Source organism: Rhipicephalus sanguineus, chromosome 5 (genome assembly GCF_013339695.2).
Source record: "Rhipicephalus sanguineus isolate Rsan-2018 chromosome 5, BIME_Rsan_1.4, whole genome shotgun sequence".
In the NCBI taxonomy this organism is placed as follows: Eukaryota; Metazoa; Arthropoda; class Arachnida; order Ixodida; family Ixodidae; genus Rhipicephalus; species Rhipicephalus sanguineus.
Window position 1 is genome coordinate 88,148,972 of NC_051180.1, and position 24,649 is coordinate 88,173,620.

At 44.0% G+C, this 24,649-nt stretch overlaps 1 protein-coding gene across 2 annotated transcripts in view; it reads right to left on the reverse strand.

Annotated features, from left to right (window-relative positions):
• Nucleotides 1–24,649, reverse strand: part of LOC119393959 (uncharacterized) — a 42,591-nt gene that overhangs the window by 17,689 nt on the left and 253 nt on the right. For both annotated transcript variants that reach the window (XM_037661165.2, XM_037661164.2), the window contains exons 2-5: nucleotides 13,634–13,806; nucleotides 12,717–12,806; nucleotides 3,041–3,164; nucleotides 1,897–1,980 (exon numbers count right to left, since the gene is read on the reverse strand). In XM_037661165.2, coding sequence (XP_037517093.2) covers nucleotides 1,897–1,980; nucleotides 3,041–3,164; nucleotides 12,717–12,806; nucleotides 13,634–13,806 — 471 coding nt within the window. The remainder of the gene's footprint in view (nucleotides 1–1,896; nucleotides 1,981–3,040; nucleotides 3,165–12,716; nucleotides 12,807–13,633; nucleotides 13,807–24,649) is intronic.

The following is a 24,649-nucleotide window of genomic DNA, read 5'->3' on the forward strand; positions in this document are numbered from 1 at the left end:
CAGATGCTCTAAATATCCCAGATGGAAGCAAAGAAAAATTTCAAGGATGCTTGAGCTTCGCCTTGAAGAGTAGGACGCAATAGCGTAATCGGGCCCCGTTCATATAGCCTGGCTCCACTTCTAGGTGGTGCATCAACGAGAGGAACGTCTTTGTCCTGTTTCAAATGATCCTGGAACGCCTACTACAAGAACAGTTGATAATTGCGCACTACACCATAAATATTCCTTTTGCGAATGGGCAAAGTACCCACTACGCGTCCGTTAGGTAACACTCGCACCTGCGTAGCTGCACACATTGTTGATGCTGTTGCTGATAATGATGACTAATTATGCCAGTTAACTTTGTAATTAGTGGGCCTTTAGACCAATCACTCGTTATGCAATTCACATGTTTTGACGCCTGGTGCGATTGTACGCTTCTTCCGCACAATATTACATCCGTACTCACACTACATGACATTCGCATAGAGCTTTCGTTTTTCCGTAACAGTTTTAAGCACGGGCGTGGCTCTGTGTTAGAATACGTGTTGCGAACACCACCTGTGAACACCTGACGAAGAAGTCCTGGGTTCGATTCCCACTCGAAACGAACATTCTTATTTCTTTATTTGCATCTATCGCGATTTTTCGCTCACGGACAACGCTGATTTTTCGCTCACAACCAACGACACCGACGCCGGAATTTCTGCAAAACAAGGTCTTTACGCTATCGCGTTAACAATCACGGTGCCAGCCGGACTCGAACCCAGGCATTCTGCACGACAGTCAAGCATTCTACCACATAGCTATGCCAGTGTTTCAAGCTACTTCGGAAAAGACCCCATATAAGTGTGATGTAAGGACATCACCAATCGATGTGGCAGTGTCCGCTATCCGCTTTCACATCAATCTAATAAGCATTATATATATATATGACTCCGCAAGCTACTGCCAAGAGTTGCGCGAATGCGCCTACGAGTGCTGCTTATGATATGCACATCATCGCACTGTAGCGTGCGCTTCGTGGCAGTGAAACTGATGTCTCTACTCAAACTAACGTTACTAGATTAACTTATTTAGTAACTGAAGAAGACAATAGGGAGATAAAAGAAGCCCTTTTAAGCTTAGCTGCAAAAGAGGAATGCATCAGCACACCCTCGTTACATTTAACGCAAGCAGATATAAAATTTCTAGAAAGTGACGTACGCTGTTCTGCAAAATTTTGTCTGTGCTCAAGATGGCATGTCATATGCGTGCATCATCTATTTACTTTTTACCCTTTGTCGCCTTTTCCCATCCTTCTCCCCATCCATCCTATCTGATTGTTAACCTATATTTGACACTTCGCAAGATGTGAATAAACCAGTTGTAAGTTTGCGCACTACCTGTCCTGTGTCCCTGTATCGTCCTATCGTTCTCGTCTCGTCATATGCAGCGCAACAAAGGAACCATGAACGACCACCATCCCCCAATTCATCGCTCTGCTAAACGTTATTTAGTAACGTTGACTCAAACCTGAGTGCCGACGATACTTTGTACTATGAGCTACCCCTTACATCACAGTGTACTCGGTTTGTCTGGTAAGCGCACGATATGTGCGCAACCACTCAATTTACAAGAAGGCGTTGATCCATCTCTTAACGCTTGTCTCAAGCAGAAAATCCGGCACGTAGGCTGCTACTCGCTGATAGCCTCGCATGAAATTGATTTCGACAGTGCCTAGTATCATTTTCACAGCCAATGATTGTACTTATAATCCTTCAGGTATTATTTACAACAAGAAATTGAAAATCAACCGACATAACTAACACTGAATGTTTAGAATATATGCGTGGTCTCGCGTTGGTCCTCCATCTTCGTCTCAGCCGGTATGAGGATTCCTGCGAAGTTTTCTTTTCAGAGGCATTGTGGACTTACATGTGCTTCCTCCCGATCTTGATTCGGGCCTCTTTAATTCTCCCTCCGAGACATCGTTGTCCATGCCTACCGAAGGGTCATGCACTGTGGAACATAAAAGTATGAATTATCAATTCGTCGAAGTTCTTGTGGGAAGCAGACCGCACTGGCACGCATGTCATTTCTTGGTCCATATGTGATGAAATATGTGATGAAATGTTGATAAGGTAAGATGACGACCACTGCGCTGAATGAAGACAAACTAATGCACCGTGTAAACCACAGATATGTTTTCGTTGTACTTACTTTATATAGCAGGCTTTACTGTACTTGCGGTATCACTGAATTCAATATTGAGTTTAGTGAGATAGTATTCGTATTGTTTCTGTTAGTATGCATGTTAGACTAAAGAAGAGAAAGTATTTACACTTTTTTTCACATACACCACTCTGACTGGCCATTTGCCCCTGATGTTTACGTGCGAAAACGATACCTCCGATAACTTACGAAAGTCATAATATTAGTTGGATAGTGCCGCAGCTAGACCTTGATACACTAATTTGCATTAAAGTTCACAAAACAAAATGATGGACTTGCCTTCTCTCGCATCACGGTTTCTGACAAAGCCTCTACAATGCCACAATTCAGTGATCAATGTTCATTGTAGCTGCGAGTATATTACTATTACTGTAACTATAGCTATCACTTAATAGCACTTTGGCCAAAATATGCATGTTTCTTTCATCCTCAGCATTCAAGTTTACTCGGTTAGACGAGCGATGACGCTGATCGACCAGTGATCAGAAAGAAACTTACTCACTTTACAGAAACTGAAACAAGAAAGAAATTCATGGGAAGACGGAGGCTTGAAGTGATCAAAGAGCGTTCATCACTTCGGTATTTCATCATTACCTAAACTCAGCCACATGTAAGGACATTACGGATACAGAGGAAATATTCTTCACTGATTATGTATAGACAAATCTGACAACAGTTTTCCTCTTACTATAAACTGCTTCTGAATGAGAAATAATAATGAGAATGTTGTGAGAATATTATCGAAAATAATGAGAATATTATGTCTAACAAACAAAAAACGAGCCCTTAAAAAGTCATTTTCTTTGTCAATGATAAATAACCAGGAGAATAGAAAGACAAGGCTAACCTTCATATTGATCATCAACGGTGCTCTTTGCGAGAGGTAGAATTTCGTGGCTCATGGCACCTCTTTCATCATATGTGTCGACGGCTGAAGGCTGTATACGTTCTGTGGGACTCAATATTCCGACCTTTACATCAGGGGAAAAGAGCACGGTTTTAGTCAGTGTTTGAGATCTAACATTACCAACCTCATGTCTACAGCGTCATAAGAAAGCCTCATACGGTAGTGAATATATTCTTGCCGTGTAAAAAAAAAGAATATTAATTATTGGGCGCCATGTAGCGTGGTGATGTGTAAATATACTGTGGATGGTAGGGGAAGTATTATTAAATAAAGAACTTGTCGAAGCCTATAGTAGGCACCTGAATCCTTACAGTATATGGGAATTTATGAGGCGCTTTTCTCGTTAGTTCTACATGAATATCATCACAGGAGTGCTTTCTTAATCGCTTGTGGGCAGGCACGTAGCCAGAATTTTTTTTCGGGGGGGGGGGGGTATAGAAGGCTGGCCGCACTTCGGGGAGGGGGGGTCGGGCCCCCCTGCCCCGACCCTCGCCTACGTGAATGCTTGTCGGGACACGTCGTAAGTGTGGTCTGTGTCTACACTCTTAGAAGAAAGGGCGTCGGGGCACTCCCTTTGTGAGAGTTTTGGCTTGTCCCGCTGGGCACTCCCTTTTCCGGGGTGAAACAACTCCCTCTAGACAGGGAGTGATTCAACGCCTCCTCATGGAGTACAGTACTCCGTCTGCGATAGAGTGAAAGCACTCCTCCGAGGGAGTAAAGCTATCACGTTGAAACAGCTTTGAAATAATATTAATCGAGCACAGAAAATGGCACATTCATACGCGCACACATTCACGCAATCAAAACACTTAGAGCGCTCGCAACCAAAACGCATACATTAGAGGATTTTAGTCTGTCCGGCACACCGGTATACTCAAATTGCTTTGCGTGTACCAGAATACCGGGTGTGAACTGCGCATACGCACGCCCGGTAAACATGGCCGCGCCGCCGAAAGCGATTGCCGCCCACCTCGGATCTATCAAGTGGCGGTCGCGCGCTCTGTCGCTCGTTGTCTCCGAACTGATGCTTTTATTTGCTTTAGGTTCACGTCCTTAAACTTCGACAGCAAGGTATTCGTGTCGATTCGGCACCGTTTTCGAGAGCCATACTCAAATAATCAACGATGTAGGCTTAGCGAGTGACAATCCCGGAATCTCGAAGGTCATACATTATGTGTCGGTTAGTTGTTTTTACCCTCCATAGCTGGCGCAACTTGACGTGGCGGCAGCTACGGCACACAAAGCGGCTGCGAAAAAGAAAAAATTTCGGCACTCGAACAGCGTTTCATGGAATAATTTCTGTAATGCGTAGCTCTAGGGGTAATTAGAAAATGGACATCAATGTAAACATGCACATATGACAACACATACAAATCGCACACGATACAGGAATCGAACTCATGACCACAAGCACCGAAAGCAGACACTCTAACTACTACGCCACGGAGCCACCGCGTGCTTCGATGACTTTTCACGGCCTTATATATTTACAAAATAGTTTGCAACGAGAGGGTGGAGCTTGCTACTTCTTTTTTTGCATCACCGGCGTGTGTTTGCGCGTGGATTAGGTTAGTAAATAGTTAGCGTGGCGCTATGAACTCACGAAGGCCACCGTTAGCACCTTCAGCTCCGACTTCTGTTCGTTGTTTGTCGTGCCGCAAGAGAAATGATAAACGTGTGTTTTTTGTGTGTTCACCATACATCGTGGATGTCTGGCTCGGCCAAAAATTTGCTCATACCGGCGTGAAAAGTACCTTTAGATAGCGAAACTCACGTATGTGTATTCTACGAGCGTGTGCTGTTGGAGCAGTTTTGGTTATTTTTGCCGCGAGCTGCAAGTGTCGGCAGTGCGTTCTCAGCTGTTCGAAGACCACCATATGTCGCACATTTTTGTTACATACGTCGATGTCAGAGTTCCAAGGGTATTTTAGCGTGCACCTATACAAGCTCGTGCATTTATTGCGCGTGTAGGTGCTGTTGCGATCTGCACGCAGGGTCAGCGGCACCTCTGAGCAGTTAGACGAATATTTGCGTGATGAGCACTTACGCGCGCTGAAGCACGACATACAGTGCTTCTGAATTAGTCATAGTCAGTATTTAATTGCTTTTATACTCGGAGACTAGCTACCTTTTACTAAGTAACCTTTACTCTTCCGTATCACGCCGCCGTTAAAATGTATGTCGAAGGCGTCCACCAAGGTTAAGCACGATGTCCATTAATTCGCGAGTGACATGTCACCCTTAAAATAGAAAAGATAATACTGTTGCGCCTCTGTATTGCGAACGTCCGCGTGTAGTTGGCACTACTCCTGAAGAGATTGTGCAGTACCTATTAAAAAAAAAAAGGCATTATTGTATGCCTCAGTGAAACAGCTGTTCTTCAGAAAATAAGGTGTCATTTTAATTAGGATATTTTTGTCACGGCAGGACACAACTTGACTTTTTCGTGATTCAGGATTACACATAGCACGAACATGAGTGCAGCAGATAAATAAAAACTGAAAAAAGTGGGTGCCATGTGCACTCCTACTACCTCGTGTACCTGTAGTTGATTCCAAATCTACAAATTATGCGACCATTGATAAATGATCAACCCATCAATGTTCGATCACAGTTGATCTGTTTTCGTTTACTGCATGTCGCTTATTTGCACGATGTTTTGCAAGAATCACCGGTTAAACCCATCTGGTAACGCAAGCATTATCTGTAGCATGCAGTGGTTCTCAAGAAGGGGGGGGGGGGGGGGGGGTCAGCGAAGCCATTTCTGGGGGTCCGCGAAACGCATCTTCGAACAAAAAAGAAAATACGCCTTTTTTGAAGAAACAGTATGTCCAATGACAGCGGCCCCCACTATTTTTTGTTTTGCTTCACCGCATAACGGTTATGCATTGCGGCGGAGCTGACTTATGCTTTTCATGAGATGGCTATAAAGCTTTTACTGCAATTTTCTACCACATGTGCTTTTCCAGGCTTGCATATTTGAAGAGAAAGCGTAGCGGGAAGCAGCTGAAATGTGGCGGAAGATCGCACAACTTAGTGACAAGCTGTTGAGATTGAATTGGCGTGGCACTTTAGTTTGACCATTCTTTGCCACGGAGAAACGCAAGGCACCTATTTCAGGCTGCATGTTGTGCTAATTTATAAGCCCTCACACCCCCCTCCTTACTTCTCACTGCAAGGGGTCCCTCATCACTTCCACCAGTCCACAAGGGGTCTCCAAAACATCCATGGCTGAGAACCACGACCTATATAAGAGCCTGAACAATTTCTTTTACATGTACAAGGACTTTTTTGTTTGAATTCATTACAAATTCTTAAAACTTCAAATGATACAATAAATGCTGGTTGTAGCACTTTATTAGAATCAAAACAATAACATTCACAATGTCAATGTAAATTATACATTTTCATCTACCACAAAACCTATGCTCATTATTGAACAGATGAAACAACATACACAATGCAACCTGAGCACTAATTCACAGCAGTAAAATATTATGAAAGTATAGTTCGAAAATTCATCACAAAGCAAGACACATACACTTCGAAATGCCAGTATGCAAGTACAATCCAAAGAGATGGCATGCAGAGCAGTGGCGTAGCCAGGGGGGGCACACCGGACCTCCCTCGCCCCCCCCCCCTCAAAATTTTTTTTTGCTATGGCATACAGAGCCCAAAATGACAACTGAACACATCTGCCTGCCCGGCTCCCACTTCAAATCAAGGAGACGACCCCCCCCCCCCCTCCCCGGAAAAAAATTTCTGCCTATGCCCCTGATGCACAGAGAACTTGGTGTCTGCTTACACATGAAGGCAACTCGATAAGTAATAAAGGCTTGCAACACTTAGGCATGGTGGTGTACCATTTTTCTTATATATTGCTTTAGTTTGCCCTCAGGCATGAAAACATGTTACGCATGATTGTGCAGTTCAATGTTTTGTATAAAGACCTGTGGTGTCGACCATAGATCCATCTGCTAAGGTTTGTAAACACAGTCGCCTTTATTCACATATTTTTAAGAAATAATGTAAATTTATAAAGTTAAGCTTGGGAACATGGCATTATTTCGCAACCCTATTCACCCGTATTATTATGCATAAATAGTAGACCAATGGTTACAATATTTACATGCCACCTAGTGCCATAAAATGTGACCGGAAAATTGGTTCCTCGTCACCTTCAACAGCTCAATTTATGGCTCATGCAGAAGTGCCACATTGAAAATGAATCCGCGAATACCGTGACAGGAAAGTTACCTCGGAGTTAGGCAATAACATGCTTTGAATTAAAAATTGCCCATCAATACTGGTGGTGGCTTGGCACATTAGAGGACATGCCATGAGGTTGAATAAAAATTGAACAGGGAATAAATAACGGCTGTAAAACAGTCAAGAACCATGATTAGTAAATTAAATGAGTTTACATTCAGCATCTTTTCAAGCCATGTAAAATTTTCAAATGCACACTGTTATTGGAAAGTTTGGACTCAGCACCGTGCATAACACAGTGCAGCAGTCCAAGTGCTGACGATCCTAAATACTGAGAGATGTACAAGATCATCAGTATAGTATACTGTAAGGCACAGGAGTGTTCACAGAAGAGATCGTCTTGTAGACAAACAGGTGGGCCAGAACTGTTGCTGCTTTGCCAAAAGTGTTCAGTCTTCCTGAAAAAGATATCAAGCAAAGAAGTCCATTAAGCTTTCTGCATCCATACAAAATACCCACTTGTCTTCTCTTACTGCAGACTTCTCCGAAAAAACAGAAAAATACAAAATTAAGAAGCTGCCAAGTATTTTCTTGTGAGATATGCAATAAGTGTGCAGCACACTTTCATTCTTGTAATATCTAGAAAGACGCACCATTATAATACAGAAAGACGATGCTCAATTGCTTGTCCATGTTTTGCTGCCATGTTTTTATACACCTAGCAAAAGAACAAGGTACAATAGCTAGTGTGTAGTGTTTCTTGTCCTTGTCTTCTTAGCACTGCCGTTATATAAGTACTGACCATTTCGCCAGGAACACTATGAATCCCTCACAATACAGTCAATATCACGCTACAGGTGTCTATTATCGAGGCACTCCACTGTAAATTCAATATAGTGTTATAGGCGTGACAGAGAGCAGGTGCAGATTCTGCATACTGTATCGGATGATTGAGATAAGAGCTACCATGACATTCGACTCAAAATAGTGATACTCGCAATGTTTCCAATGTATCAATGACTTGCTTCATTAAACACAGGTATGCACTGCACAATTCAGAAATGGATTCTATTTGATCACTCTCTCCTAACGAGATTACTGCTACCAAACCAGGTTCTGTGAAGCATCCAGATGAGCTCCAAGAGTTCTTATCAAGCTGCTGGTGTCCACAGCTGCATAGCGTTGCATGTGCCATCTTGAGCACCATCTGCAAAGAAAAAAAAATGTACAGATTTTTTGCAGTGACTCACTATTTCGTGCTGCACTAAACAGCTGTAAAGGACACCAATACCTAATTCAGATAACCGGCCTAAATTCAGTTAGACGTCCATGCATGTAACAATCTTTTAACTCTAAGTTTATTATCCTAATGCACTCGAACACCAAGAACTAATTCAGCACATAATACAAAACTGGCAGTGTAGATAAAGCGTTTTTTTTTTTAATCTCAGGGAAAACAGATTCCAGAGCTTTTTCATTGCTGCTCCCATTTGATGTTAACATTGAAAGTGCTGCTGTGCTTCTTACGCAAAAGTGAGCTTAGAGACAGACTTTACGAGGCATCATACTCTTCTTTCCTGCTTTGTTCTTTTTCTGTAAAGGTTCTTTTGTATTATCCTTTATTCCTCGTACCTTCTTCCTTTGCACAGCATGGCCAGCCAGTTTGAGAAGTGGCTAACCTGCCTGTCTTCCCATCTATTTCTTTCTTTCCTTCCTTGATTTTAAGTCTTGCAGCATTTACAAATATACACACCAAGTTCAGTAGTGCAGTGTTGCCAACTGCACAAACATTCATAACCTACAGCCAACCACAAATTTCACTGCCTGTGCGAGACTAGAAAGCAAATACTTGTGGTTTCAAGTTCCCTCCACACCTACCATTTCGTCAGAAACACAGCATTTGAGTTTCTGATAAATTAAGTTGTTTGCCGTGTATCATGCTAATGAAAGAGCTCAAAACAAAGCATGATACAGCAAGGAGTAGGTGCACAACAGCACATCCTTTGAAAATTTGCGATAGAATCATCTGGTGACCTGTGTGCCATTGTCTACTGCTTCTGGTGCTGCACTAAACACAATATTCACATTCATCAAGAAGCATGAAGGTAGGAAGCTTACATATGACTTAAAGAAGTAAACCATAAGAAATGACGTAAGGTGTTCTGTTCTTGCTGAACATTAGTTTTTTTGAACTGTGATAATGTTTAATGGCTGCTTAGCCTTGATTCAAAGCTTCATAATAGTCTTATGAGAGTCACATTTTTTAAATTATTGTCCCTCTGCCATCAGTATTGCATTGAGCTGACTTGCACTGATGTGACTGAATAAGCCTGGCACAGCTCGCACATCTTCAACTCGATGAGAATATCCACATGAAATTCAGGAAAGTTCAAGATGTCACTAATTATGTCACAAAATTGTCACGAATTAAGTGACAATATCGTAAAATGCACGTGCTTCACCATAAACGCTGTCACTTAGCAGACAACTTTCACATAATATGGCCATAATCATATCTCTGCAGCATAATTTATTCGTTCTAGTCCAACCTAATGACGTTATTACCCTATATATGGTATGCTGGTTCTTTTTTTGTCTTAGAGACGAACAAAGTGCGCAATGCAAAATTGTTATCGAAAAGTATTCCCACTTACTAATATTAGGGAGTTTTGGAATAGCGTAGGCCAGGCCCGTAGCCACAGGGGAAGGGGGCCGGGGAGCGAAATTCTGATGGAGGGGGCTGTTTTACCGAAAATGAATTATGAAAATAGGCGTTTTTCTAAAAAAAATGAAGGGCGCAACGAAGGGCACCGGAAGTTTCGCCCATCTGTTTTCTTTAACGTGCACTGACATCGCAGAGTACACAGGCGTTTAGCGTTTCGCCTCCACCAGGGGCGTAGCCAAGGGGGGGTGGGGGTTCAAACCCCCCGAAATTTTTCAGTTTTGCTTGCGTATATAGGCACGCACACATACAAACGCACGCACGAACATACATAAAGTATGGTTGAACCCCCCGCCCCCCCGAAAAAAATTTCTGGCTACGCCCCTGGCCTCCACCGAAATGCTACCGCCGCGGCCGAGATCGAAGCCGCGACTTTCGGGTCGGCAGCCGAGCACCGCAACCATCGTACAACCGAGGCTGACAACTACAATAACTGAATCAACTGAAAACAAAAGTTAGCCTTAATGCACACATGACGGAGTGATAGCCGCGGCCTCTCGCTTGTTTATATTTTCTGAAAGCACGCTGCCGTATTCACGCTTAATGGCAAGCAAAGAAATTGTATAGCACAAATTGTCTTCATTGAGGCGTACCCGCTCTTCGATAGACTGGCCGTGCGAAGCGTGTGCCTTCACAAAAGCTTTTTAAACGCGCATCAGGCATCACACGTATGTGCGCGCAATGCTTTTCCATTCTGCTTTTTATTGTACTTTCCACGCGACACACACACGTGAGCGACGCGAAACTGAGAACACAGAAGCACCACTTACCGTTCGCATTTCCGACTGTGCCTAACCAGGTGCTGGCCGAACACGAATACACGAAGGTGCAAGCACGCTTGAGTCTTCAGACCATCATGAAACCAACACGAACACGCTCACAGTACGCGATGTTGCACTGCCGTCGCTAAATGCCGTTCACGTCCAGCGTTGAGATCAGAGTCGCGCACACACAGGACACGGGCACGCGCAGCCGACACAGCTGAGCAATTCGGAAACTTCGATGACCGGGCAACGGGAGAAAATGGCGAAGGCAGCGACGGGCGACGGCGAGACTTCGACGTGAGCACGCACGCTTCTCCTCTCCTGGTGCGCGCGCGCGCGTGTGTGTGTGTGTGTGTGTGTGTGTGTGTGTGTGTCTGTTTTTTTTTTATTTTGTCTTTCCTCGCTCGCGCCTGCGTGCCTGCGTCGTAAGGTTGCGTTATCGTGCTTCTCTCGGCGGCTCATGTAACAGCCCTCCCGTTTAGCGGCTGCTTGAAGGAAGTCGCGTTTATATATATCTTTTTTTTTTTTTTTGGACGCGATAGCGTCAAAGAGCTCGTCTCGCAGAAATTCCGGTGTCGGCGGCGTCGGCGTCATTGGTTCTGAGCGAAAAAGCAGCGTTGGTTGGTCGTGAGCGAAAAGTCGAGGTAGATGCAAAGAGACAGAGGGCGTTTGCACTTTGGCTTTCCTTGCGGCACTGTGTATACGTCTCCATCGAGAAGCGCAGGCAAGCTAGCGATTGAGAAGGCGATAGTGTGTGTGTGTGTGTGTGTGTGTGTGTGTGTGTGTGTGTGTGTGTGCGCGCGCGCGCGCGCGCGTCCATGCGTGTGTACGAATACCGCTGTCGCGTTTTAAAGGCGAAACGAAGAGTCCCCCCCCCCTTTTTTTTCTCGTGCTCTCTGTCCATAGCATTTTATTGCGTACGCTGCGGCGTGCCGTCTCTAGTCAGTTAATAACTAGGACCTGACTCAGAGTGTGCGTACGTGTGAGTATATATAATCGCGTACATTTATGATCGCAGATTCTTTGTGCATGTCAGCGGTTTTCGTCGCGATAAGTTGACGAGGAATCTATCGCCGTCACTTCTTCGATTGAGCTACTGCCAAAGATATTAGACTGCACGAACTTTTCTTTACAGCTCGTTATATTTGGAGAGTTGCAAGACTAAAACAAGCTCTGAGACAAGCTTTTATATGGCAAGAGAGTAAAACAACCTTTTACTCTCTCGTGGGATGCGGGAGTGAAACAGGCACTTTACTCTCTTTCGCCAGGAGGAGTGAAAGGCCTTTTCACTCCTCCTGGCCAAAAGAGAGTAAAGCGCCTCCCCGAGAGAGAGTATAATGAGATCTGTGGGAGTAACACAGCTCAGTTACTCTCACTGCAGGAGTTTCAGTTTTTAGAGTGTAGGACCTTTGCCGCGTCTTTTGGGAGTACGAAATGCCGACTTGTATGCAGTGTCACACGTGGTGGACGGGCGGAGAATCGATTCCAGCTATAGTCGCGAAATCTCCTCAAGAGGAAAACGGGGGTAATGACGCGAATAATTTAGTTCTAAGATTATGCTGTCGAACAAATATTTTGCTAAGACAAGCCAAAAGATAGCTAATTACCACTAAGTTACGGTTGCAATTTTCAATCCTCAGTTCTTTTTCAAGAAGCGACAATCTCGCAGGCCGAAGCATTCGCATGTCCTGCGATAGTCTCTTGGCTACTTACTTTCTCGTTAGTTACTTTGTTTCATCAATCTCTTCCGCTTACCTCACGTTCTCCTTCTAAAGGGTCAAAACGTATATATGCGTAGCAATATCCATGCTTCTTGTATCTCTTAGTTTCAACTGCATGCAATTTTACGTGCTTTCAGGCCGCACTGTTCGCAGATACCATCCCATTTTTCTTGTACATTTTTAAGAACAGTGATACGTACGAGTGTGAGTCTCGGCCCACGCGTGAGGTGGACAACAGAGTGTGCTTCGGGATTGTGATAGAGATCTTCATCAAGTCTTAAACCATTCATCTGCAGATAAATTATGGGCAAATTGTTCACAGGAACAAAGTAAAGAAGTGCGACAGAGCACATTCCAAGGGCCTGACTGCCATGTTGATAGTAATAGCAATAAACATTTCTTTACCTTGATGAACCACCCTGATAAGTGAACTCTTATGTTGCCTATTTACAGAAAAGTAGTATATATAATTTTATTATTGCTTTGGGAATATGCTGCTATGTAAGCATTACACAGGCTGGTTTTTTTTATGAAGTTTCTGACACGGGGAAGCGGGTGTATTTTTGTTGTGCACAATAATTTCACCATTCTTCACTTGCAGTGGTTTATGTAATAAAAATCGTTAAACAGTACTTTTCTCGACGGCTATAAAATCAGGTATTCAAACAAAGTCCCGTCTAAGGTAACTTCTGGAGAGCAACTGCATTTATTTTGATTCATGCACGCTGTGTTCACAAACGAGACCTGCGTTGTTGTTTCTTTTTGCAATGAAGTGTTTTTTTTTTCTATTCAAGAAGACCTAAACTAGCTACATTTAAAGAAAAATGCAGTTTTACGAGCCCCAACCACAGTTTGATTATGAGACACGCGATAGCGAGGGATTCCAGATTGATATTAACCACATGGATTACTTGTGTAAATGTAAGTACGCGGGCGTTTTTGCTTTTCGCCCTCATGGAAATGCCGCCGCCGCGGCGGCGAATCAACCCTGCATCCTCGAGATTAGCACCACTACATCTTAACCCCTTAGCTATCACGGTGAGTGGCTAGATTTTCACAAAATTTAGAGTCCTTACTCTTGTTGTTTTACGCAAAACGTTTAAGACAAATTACTCACGTAGTGAACAAGTTCCATGTCGCTTTCAAACGTTGTCACTTCCAATCGCTCGTTTAGCACAGACGCTTTGGTTAAAGTCAGCTCACGGCCGGGACTTAGGGCGATGACTAGCTCATCGGCATCGCCTCGTTCTTCCACTATTCGAGGGAACACAACCGCTTTCGTGTGTGCCCCTGCGGAAAGAGAGTCGAACAGCTCCACACAACTTTGTTGACATTGATTTGTTATGATGACTCATGCTGATATTCATTATCTACGAAAGCTGCTAGCCTGAACATAAGTGACGTAAGCATTTCTCGCACTGCGATAATCTTGACAATGTTAAATGTGTGCCAACGAAAATATGTTAAGCAAAGACGCAGAAAAAGACGTATAATATAAATTGTTTGGCTATTATACGTAAAGACGCATATTATACAAAGGAATTAGGACGAATAATTTCTAAAGTTCAAGAAGTTGCACCATGGTCGCTGTTATACGCAAATAACCACAACCGGTGCTTCAAATTAAAATTCGTTGCTGCTCTTTTTTGAACAGCCAAAAGTAAAGTTCCTTTCGAGAAGTCGTTAGCATAAATATTATGCTATAAACATTGCATACTTTTCATGTACCTATAACATATATTGTCATATCTATAGAACATCCGCGGACCAATATTGCTGTGACATTAGCGCCATTTCTACTTTTTTATACGCCATTCTCATAAATACTTTCGATATGGCAGTCAAGCAATAAACATTTTGAGGACGCCTTCAAGAGTAGAACGCGATAGTGTAATCGGGACCCGTGCGTATCGCCTTCTCAACTGCTCGGTGCATGTTCTCGGTGCATGTGACAACCGTGCCGTGAAGAAACGAAGGGCTATGCGCGTAGCATTGGCCGTTTAAAACTATCCTAGAATGCCTACTGCAAGTACAGTTGCGCAGTGCCCACTACGGTATAATTCTTCTTGCGAATCAGCGAAGGGCTCACTACGCGTCCGTAAGGCAACACGCGAACCTACGCAGCTGCTCGCTTTGTCGATGCTTTTGATAATGATGATGATGATTAAGTATGTCTGTGCGCGTTGTAATGAGTGGGCCTTTAAAACACCCACTCGTTGCACAATTCACACGTTTTGACGCCTGGCGCGATTCTACGCTTCCGCCGCGTAATATTAGATGCGTTAAGGAGACTCCTTCCGCTTTATCACATTTATGTAGTATTCTTTTAGAAACAGTTTCATGCAATAGTGCCGCTCTCTGGAAGAACACCTGCTTGCCACGCAGACGGCCTGGGTTCGATTCTCAATCGAATCTGAGATATTTATTATTTCATTTACATCTTTCTCGATTTTTCTGTCATGGACAAGATGATGATGTTTCGCTCACAACCAACGACGCCAACGCCGACACTGGAATTTCTGCGAAACGAGCTCTTTAACGCTATCGCGTTAATAATGTTGCTATTTTAGGTAGGCAGGTAAATATAAGATGATGTTATGATCGAGGATTTCACAGCTCACATTTAATAATGAATGCTGCTGATATATTGCACCTGTCCTCCTTATTTACTCCCGTCTTGATTTCCTCATTCTATTCCCTATTTCGGAAAGAGTAGGCTGGCGTAGTGCCCCTTTAGGTGGCAGCTGTCAGCCCCTGCGCGCTCCGTATTTCCTCTGTGTCCTTTTGTGCTTGTGTATGCACGTCATAATAATAATAATAATAATAATAATAATAATAATAATAATAATAATAATAATAATAATAATAATAATAATAATAATAATAATAATAATAGTCACACTTCCGCCGCAAGGGCGAAGCAATGAATGGCATATCAGGAAATTGGAATGTCACACGAAGAACGACAAGCAGCTCGATACTTGCAGCGCACCGCTGAATCACAAAGGACGTCCGGAAAGAACGCACAGGTACACACAGGACAAGCGTGAACTAACAACTGCCACAGTTGTTACGTCTTTGTGCTTGAACAACGCGCTGCAAGTGTTAACAATGGAGACTCAGACACTCTCAGATATTTCTTTTTCTTTTAAACTGCGGCGCGTGGAGTGACCCCTCTGCGTCTCCTGCCACACGGGGGCGCCTGACGCAAGGTGTGCCCAGTGGTCTTCTTATTTTTCCCTTCCACATCCCGAATGGGTACAGAAGGGGGCCACTGTGTCGTGCGCGTCTCAAGGGCTGTTTTCAAGTTTAAAGAAAATGTAGGAGGGTTGCGTGATAGAAAACACGCTCAAGCTTCTCCGAGATCTCCGTACCATCAGTGGTAAATGGTATATATAAATAGCTAGCTTTTATTTCGCTGGCGCATGCATGGCGCGTGGTTGAGTTGTCTAACGCAGCGCGCTGGAAAGAGACGGTTGCTGGTTCGAAACCCCGGTCGGGTGCTTCGGAATTTTTTCTTCTGCTTTAATTTTCTGTGTGCCTTTTTGAATGTTTACATGCATATACATATCCGGGACAGGACGGCGACGGCGACGGCAAAAAGACCTGTCGAGTGTGGCCATATATTGCAATCGCAGTAATAATAAGCGATGTCCTCTGTTCCCCGGTGACTTAACTTCGTGTTCTCCCAAACGAGGCTGCTGCTGTTTAACAATTTCAAAGCTAAACATCCGTTTTCTCGAGTTCGGTTAATACGTAGTGGATGTACTGACCGCCATTTTGCGTATAGTAACACTTTGCACAGGCCAAGAACTGGAGAGAGTTCAACATTCAGAGAAAACGCGTAAGCGTAATTAAAATATTTAAGTTCACGTATGACGTTTCCAATAACATAAATATTAGAAGTGCGAGAATTCAATGCTAAAGAAATCTAATAGATGCCTGTGTAAAGGGAGTTCCGTTATATGGCATAAAGAAAAAATAAAGGTTCGTGATGCGAAGTTTATGTCATTGCGTTATGAGGTGTTTAAATGTAGAATAACAAATATGACTGTTCTGCTAAAGAGTTACCCGCACAACCATTTCCAAAAGGAACTCTCAGTGAGCTTGTGTAAGATATTATTGTTACTTACTTGTGAAAGGAAGCTACAAATCTTGTAATTGATTACTTTGATATTTGCTCTTTGTAATTGATTAATGCCGACGCTTTTTTTTCCATAATGGATCGCAATGTTCCAGTTGTAACCTCCAGGTGCAAAAAAAGGAAATATAAGTCTATAATGGAACGGCTTCATTTTTTTACGGCTTGGTGGATCATTTCGGCACGTGACATCACTCACGAATGTTTAGCCCAACTCTCAATTATTATCGCTGTGTGAAATGCCATGGGAAGGCGTTAGGTGATAGTTTACCAGTCTCGAGGGCTAGTTTGTCCAAGCAATGTTTTTATTGCGATATCAATATTAAATTCACAACCTTCTCCCCACTCCCTCCTGAATCCGGAGCAGAGCTCTCCCGGCTGCGTAGCCGCCGTCAATTATTGAAGCGAGTGGAAGGTTGGGCGTAGCTGCCTTGCCTCATCGTGGTTGTTCACACTTCTCAAGGAGGGAGACTCCTTTTCTTAGCAAAACAACTCGACGTTTATATACAGAATATATACAAGGTTCAGTGGCAGCTATATACATAAGAACTTTCGCAACATCATTCGGCAGAGCCGACAAGTGCATGGCACCACTCCTGCGACAAGAACCCCCCGTGAGGAGCTGGGAGCCAGGTTTTGACACCTCGATTGCTCCTCCCAGTTCTCCCCACGGCAAATCGAAACAACTCAGCTCGCTTATTGGGCCAACTGTAAATTCGTCTGCCGGAGGCCTCCACCCTCTCTCTCTCTCTCTGAAGTCTTTTGAGCCATCTGCCTGAGAGAGAGACGTGGAAACGGCCGACAACGACATTCCTAGAAGTGCACTAAAAAACACACCCGCTGGCGCCGTTCAGCTCCCCTGGTCATATTACACTGTGCGGCCGGTTAGCTAGCGGGTCCATGCCATCCGTCTCGCGTGACATACCATGTCCGTTGACCGGAGGTTCGCGGGCACTATGCGAGATTTATTGGTGTCACCGTCTTGGCTCCCTTTGCAACGCTTCCCGGAATCCCGCGGGCCGTAGGCCACTGGGCTGGTCGTTAAACCGATGGTAAACGCGTTCCACGCGCCTACGCGTCAAATGCGTCGCGGCGCGCCCCGTGGAGGAAAAGGGCGCGCAACCACTGGCAAGCCTCGACAGCGCCGACGCTCGCTTTCGGCAGAGGCACAGTGTTGCCTGATCTTTTTGTTTAAAACTGTCCATGTACAGCCTAGAACGGTGCGTTATCAATCGAAGCGAATTAGACTGTCGTTAAAATATTGATTGTGCTTCACCCACCACTGTTTTGACTATTTAAGAAGTAATTAACATCGCAATGACCAAAGTAACAACCACGGTATGCACAAGTAATCGACATCGGCGCGTGCGCTGCTAAGTTCACGTCTGCATCACGGAACACAGCCAACGATGTTTGCGAGATCGCCAACGCTTGTGCGATCGCCTTGTTGACGCCTGTTCACGGCCATGCTATTAGTGCCCAACACGAATATAATAATCCTGTTCATGAAAATGGTTCTGCTCCAAGAAGCGGACGGGAGCGGCGTCGCCCGCACCGTCGGTGGGCTTGACGTCGTTTCTTGGCACGTACTTTAGTTACGAAAAAAAAAGGAAATAGACATTTGCTGCAAAGTCCAAACGAGGTGCCCTAAAAATTCGCCGCATAACGACTAATACTTTTCACATTAACAAAAAGACGGCTTTCCCGCGTACCAGGGGCGTAGCCAGAAATTTTTTGCGGGGGGGGGGGGGTTCAACCATACATTATGTATGTTCGTGCGTACGTTTGTATGTGTGCGTGTATATATGCGCAAGCAAAATTCAAAAATTTCGGGGAGGGGGGTTGAACCCCCCCCCCCCAACCCCGCCCTTGGCTACGCCCCTGCCGCGTACCACGGGTGTCACCGTGACTAATATTCTAGCTGCCTAATATGAGTTACAGTTTATTACATGGGCCAACATTGAGAAGTTCGAATCCTGGAGCAAGCATACATACCAGCTCAAATTTTTTTCAGTAGCATGGAAACAAGAAACCAACATTACTGGAGACTCACAGTTAATTATGTCCCGTCTAGCAACAAAATGCAGGTAAACTGTAGCACTGCAAGTATGGCCTGACTTTCTTGTTTTCTAATAAATGAATATGCACTGTTCACCACAAAATGCGCATCGAGTTCATAATTAAACAGTCTATTTATTTATTTATTTTCAAATATTGCAGCCCAATGCAGGGCTACTGCAGGAGTGGTGTACATGAATACAAAAGGAAAGAATGTATACAGTAATATCGCAATAACTGCTTCAACAAAAGCAGATATCACCACCTGTTGAGTGCAACTGGGTAAAAAATAAAATAGAACACTAATATCATACAAGTGCCTCCAAAAATCAGATACATTCATTTCACGAACGGAACCAGGTACATCATTCCAGTGTTCGTAAATATCAGAAAAAGCTGTATTGAACATGTTAGTGTGCACAAAAAAATGGGTTATGTCAAGATTGTGATTGCAGCTGTGCACTGTGTAGAAGGCTTTTGGACGTTGTCTGTAGTCTAAATATCGCAACAAACCACACCTGACATTTCATGATGCGACAGATATCGGCCATAAGATTGGAACCGAGCACTGGTTTTTGCACGTTGTGTGTAGTCGAAATATCCTCTAGCGCAACAAACCACACCTGGTACTTCATGATGCGACAAATATCGGTCATAAGATTGGAACCAAGCACTGTGTAGAAGGCCTTTGGATGTCGTCAGTAGTCAAAATACCCTCTAACATAATAAATCGTGCCTGAAACTTCATGATGTGACAGATATCGGTCATAAGATTGGAACCAAGCACTGTGTAGAAGGCCTTTGGACGTCGTCAGTAGTCAAATACCCTCTAATAGAATAAATCGTGCCTGAAACTTCACGATGCGACAGATATCGGTAATAAGATTGGAACCAAGCACTGTGTAGAAGGCCTTTGGACGTCGTCAGTAGTCAAAATACCCTCTAATATAATAAATCGTGCCTGAAACTTCACGATGCGACAGATATCGGTCATAAGATTGGAACCAAGCACTGTGTAGAAGGCCTTTGGACGTCGTCAGTAGTCAAAATACCCTCTAATAGAATAAATCGTGCCTGAAACTTCATGATGCGACAGATATCGGTAATAAGATTGGAACCAAGCACTGTGTAGAAGGCCTTTGGACCTCGTCAGTAGTCAAAATACCCTCTAATATAATAAATCGTGCCTGAAACTTCACGATGCGACAGATATCGGTCATAAGATTGGAACCAAGCACTGTGTAGAAGGCCTTTGGACGTCGTCAGTAGTCAAAATACCCTCTAATATAATAAATCGTGCCTGAAACTTCACGATGCGACAGATATCAGTCATAAGATTGGAACCAAGCACTGTGTAGAAGGCCTTTGGAAGTCGTCAGTAGTCAAAGTACCCTCTAATATAATAAATCGTGCCTGAAACTTCATGATGCGACAGATATCAGTCATAAGATTGGAACCAAGCACTGCGTAGAAGGCCTTTGCACGTCATCAGTAGTCAAAATACCCTCTAACATAATAAATTGTGCCTGAAACTTCATGATACAACAGATATCGCTCATAGGATTGCACCAGAGCACTGTATAAAAGTCTTTGGCAAGTTGTCTAACATAGCTAAACTGAATGAATGTCTTCATATTTCAATTATGCTTACGTGCATGCATAGTCTAAGTTAGTGCATATACAAAGAACTGAACAGAAATGACATAGTCCTTGCAATACATCCAAGGATTTGGCATTTGAAACCATCAAATAATTATTTCAGCTGGATTCAGTCTGGAGGAAGAGATAAATACGTGCGCAGTTTATAATGGTCTCACAAGTGTCTGAGGTTCCAGTGAGGCACCGTTTGAATTACTTCTAAACAAAGAGCAGCACAGTAATATTGCACTTTCATTCCTTCTGCACATACGTGTGATGTCATGCTCTTCTCTTCTTACTATCGTGTCATTGTGAACCTCAGATTTCAATGGAGGTGCTTGTCACTTACAAGCTTTTTAGCAAATTAGCTGTCCAGCTGCAAACAAAACATGTGTTATATTTAAGTAAACTGTAAAACGATGGAGAAGCGCCACTGTTCACATTCTCCCGTCTATGAGTATCAGAAAAGACTAGGGAGAATGTGTGTCAGAATAGACAACCTGCAAAACAAAGCATGTGCAACTGGGCATGTGCTAAGGTGTAGTTGCACGGCAGAGAAGCAGACCAAGAGTCAAGATGTGAAATAGCAGGCAACACAAGCAGCGCTTAATCATGCAACTTTCTTTTTCGATCACCACACTCGCTCACGTTCGAGCTTCTATTTTATACATGAATGTAAATGAGACCGCTGACAGCTTAATGTGTCGGCGTCGCTGGTACCCGGCACGAAAACACGTCACACTGCTACCAACAAGCGCGCGCTTGTTGTTAGCTTGGCAACACACGCAAACGATTTGCGCCGAAGTCAACCAATGTTTCAGCGTCGTAAAATCCGCAAATCCTCCTCATGTACGTTGTCACATCACCGAAATGCGTTGGCAAGTGCGATGTTCGCTTTCGGCAATGATGAGGCGAATGGCGATGTTGAAAACAAACACACTGCGGTTAAAAACTCCTGCGTAAGCGCCACGCGAAGGCTCTAGCGTCATATATAGCGTCTATGTTTCGACGGAAACAACTACCATCAATTTCCTTCAACCAAACTTCCTCACATGAACTGGTTCACACGAACTCGACGTTAGAGGCCTACGCTGAATGCAGACGACACCGCTCTGAATTGACTTCGCGGTAGGCGAGGGCTCACGCTGAGGACTTCAAACCTCCGAAGCATGTTTACACCCGTTCCGAGCGCAGATACACACAGATCAGAGCACAGGAGCAGCGACATGCTGCAGTAGTTGGTACGATGTTTTCACTCGGTCGACGATCGCACTCAAGACCGCTCTGAATTGACTTCGTGGTAGGCGAGGGCTCACGCTGAGGACTTCAAACCTCCGAAGCATGTTTACACCCGTTCCGAGCGCAGATACACACAGATAAGAGCACAGGAGCAGCGACATGCCGCAGTAGTAGGTACGATGTTTTCACTCGGTCGACGATGGCACTCAAAACCGGGGCAAGGGCAGCTGGGAAGCATTCGCTGGATTTGTCGGTGTCGCTCGAACTCGGCACGAAACAGCGTCCCACTGGTAGCACTCGCGGTCGTTCGCCGTGTCGTCGACGTACTGGATGACGACGCGGTCACTCAGGAGCGTTTGCAACCGTAGTTTCCGTGCTTGCCCTGCACTCGGAGGTGCCTTCGAAGCGGCGGCCATTAGGCATAGCACTCAGAGGTATCGCGGCCTCTGATTGGTTGGCGCCGCCGGCCCATGCCGGCCTCTGATTGGTTGGCAATTTTTTTTTTTATGAGAGCATGGTATGAGAGGTAGGATATTTCGCCGATTTCAGTAACTTGGTTGCATTATTTAATGTGACCGTGCGACATAGCTAACATTTCGTAATGTCACGTGCTTGAGGAAATTCCCTATACTTGTATTCAGTAAAAGAATTTCAGTACAGCAAGAAAACGTCTAAATACTACAGTGTTTTCTGACTGATAAAGATCAGGTTTAGGAAAGGTCAGTTTAATGGTAAGCTGCAAATGGCGGTAGTAAAGTTAAGCTAATGCCGCTGAGATCTTTTATGAAGGATCATGATAGTAAAACAAACAAACAATAGAATTATATTTTTAATCGTCACAAGAGCCTTGACCAACACCTTTTACAGATTGATATATTATTTTCGCGAGGAAATGTTTCTGGCGTATCAGCATGACACGTTTTTCTGGCAAAATGCTAGATGAAGTAATGATACCTGCAGAATTTTTAACTAGCCCTACAAATAAAAATGCGTATGCCATAATACATATCCATGAGAAAATTGCACACCTCGTGTCACGCTTGATTTCACAACATCGTTACCTATGATTGCGCTTCGTCCTTATAAACCAGGTGGTCCGTCTTAGTAAGGGCAACAGCGCACAAGTGAACATTTTTAGACCTTGAACGCGCTCGTGCGCTCATCGGTGCTTCGGGTACGGTTTCGCCGTTTAAGTTGGTTGAATTTTATTACGTCGCAATATTTACTAGAGGCTACTTTTTCTATATCTCAAATAACCGCCTAACTTCATCAATAAAAACGTTAATTAATTTAACTTTCTTAGTTACTCTTCCAAATGATGTCTTTGACCATCTTAAGTTGCCTGCCGCTACAGAAAAAGCAATTGTGTAGGCAGCGAGCAAATATATTTCTTGAAACACCCGGTATATTACCGCAATAGCGTTAAAGAGCCCATGCCGTAGAAATTTCGGTGTTGGCGTCGGTGTCGGCGGCGTTGGTTGTAAGGAAAAAATTGCGACTAATGCAAATAAGAATGAGCGGTTCGAGCCGGAATCTAACCCAGGCCTTCTGCGTGGCAGTCGGGTGCTCTACTACAAAGTCACGCCTGCGCATGAAACGGCTTCTGAAAAAAAAAAGACCCTATACAGTAGTAATGTAGTGCGAGGGGTCGCATTAAAATATCTCATAATGCGTGGCAGAAGCGTATAATAGCACCAATCGTTGCACCATGTGAATTGCGCAACGAGTAGGTCGTTTAAAGGCCGACCCATTAAAAAGTGCTCAGGCATAATTGATCATCGTCACCATCATCGGCCACAGAATCAACAAAAAGTGCAGCTGCGAAGGTGCGCGTATTGTCTTGCAGAAGCGTAGTGGTGACTTCGCTTCTTCGAAAAATATGAATTATGGTGTAGTGGGCAATTCGCAACGGTACCTGCAGTAGAGATTTTAGGAAAGTTTAAAACGGACACTGTTACGCGCACAGGCGTTCCTTTCCTCGTGGCGCGCTTGAGGTGTCCACCGAAAAGCGAAGCGTGGCAAACGAGTGAGCAGACGATGCCAACGGGGCCCGATTACGCTATCGCGTTCTCTCTTGAAGGCGAAACTCAAGCGTCTTCCCAGTTTTTAGGCTTCCTTATGGTAAACCGGAAATCTCGTGAGACTTGGATGAACGTGCAGATATTGGACGAAAGATCTCGACACCCAGCTAGCGACACCTAGCGAAACCTGGCAGAACCTGACGAGGTTTCGCGAGATCCTGTGGGAGCTTCTCCAAGAATGCTTCGCATTGAAGTCGCAGTTTTGACCGAAAGTCTAACCATTTTTAGCGATAGCTAGTAGTGATCTACGCAACCTATATTTTTGTTCCATCGACCGTATATGAATGGCAGTAGATGTCGCTGACTAATTAAATTGAAGTAAGAGTTAGGATAGAGAGGGAGCTTTAAGATGACATGGAGGTTTGCTATTGTGATGAAAAGTTGCACAACAGAAAATTTCATGCCTTGGTTAAAACAGCGACCCTTGTTTAAACGTTGGCTCTAGCGAAATTCACCGTTCGAAAAGTTCTTATATATACGATTATACGTTACAAACAACATAAATCGCGAAATAGGCTGTTTTTAACTGGCGTTAGGGTAACTAGGGTCTTCGAGAAGGAATCATAAGTGGTTCAGGACCACTGGCGATCCGAAAGTATGAGAAAACGCCCACATGCAAACACGCAAGAGTAAACGAGAACAAAATAAATATATAAAGAAAACCAAGAGAAAAAGAGAACGAAAATAATTTTTGGAAGGGCAGAGAGAAAAAGTGTGAGATCAAACATAGCCTAGAAAAGAAAATTTGCGTATGGCTTTAGTGCACATGTAAGCACAGAACCGACGTGCCGTATGCTGATATCTGCGTGTAACCAGAACAAATGCGGAAAATATTGTAAGTTATTAAAAACACAGGCACGCACCCACATTCAAGACTCAGCTGGTGATGCCTTTTTGGAAATAAAAGATGACAGCTGGTGTCAAATTTTGAACGCGCGTTTTTCTGTTATTCAATCTTTTCAACTCCACAGACATT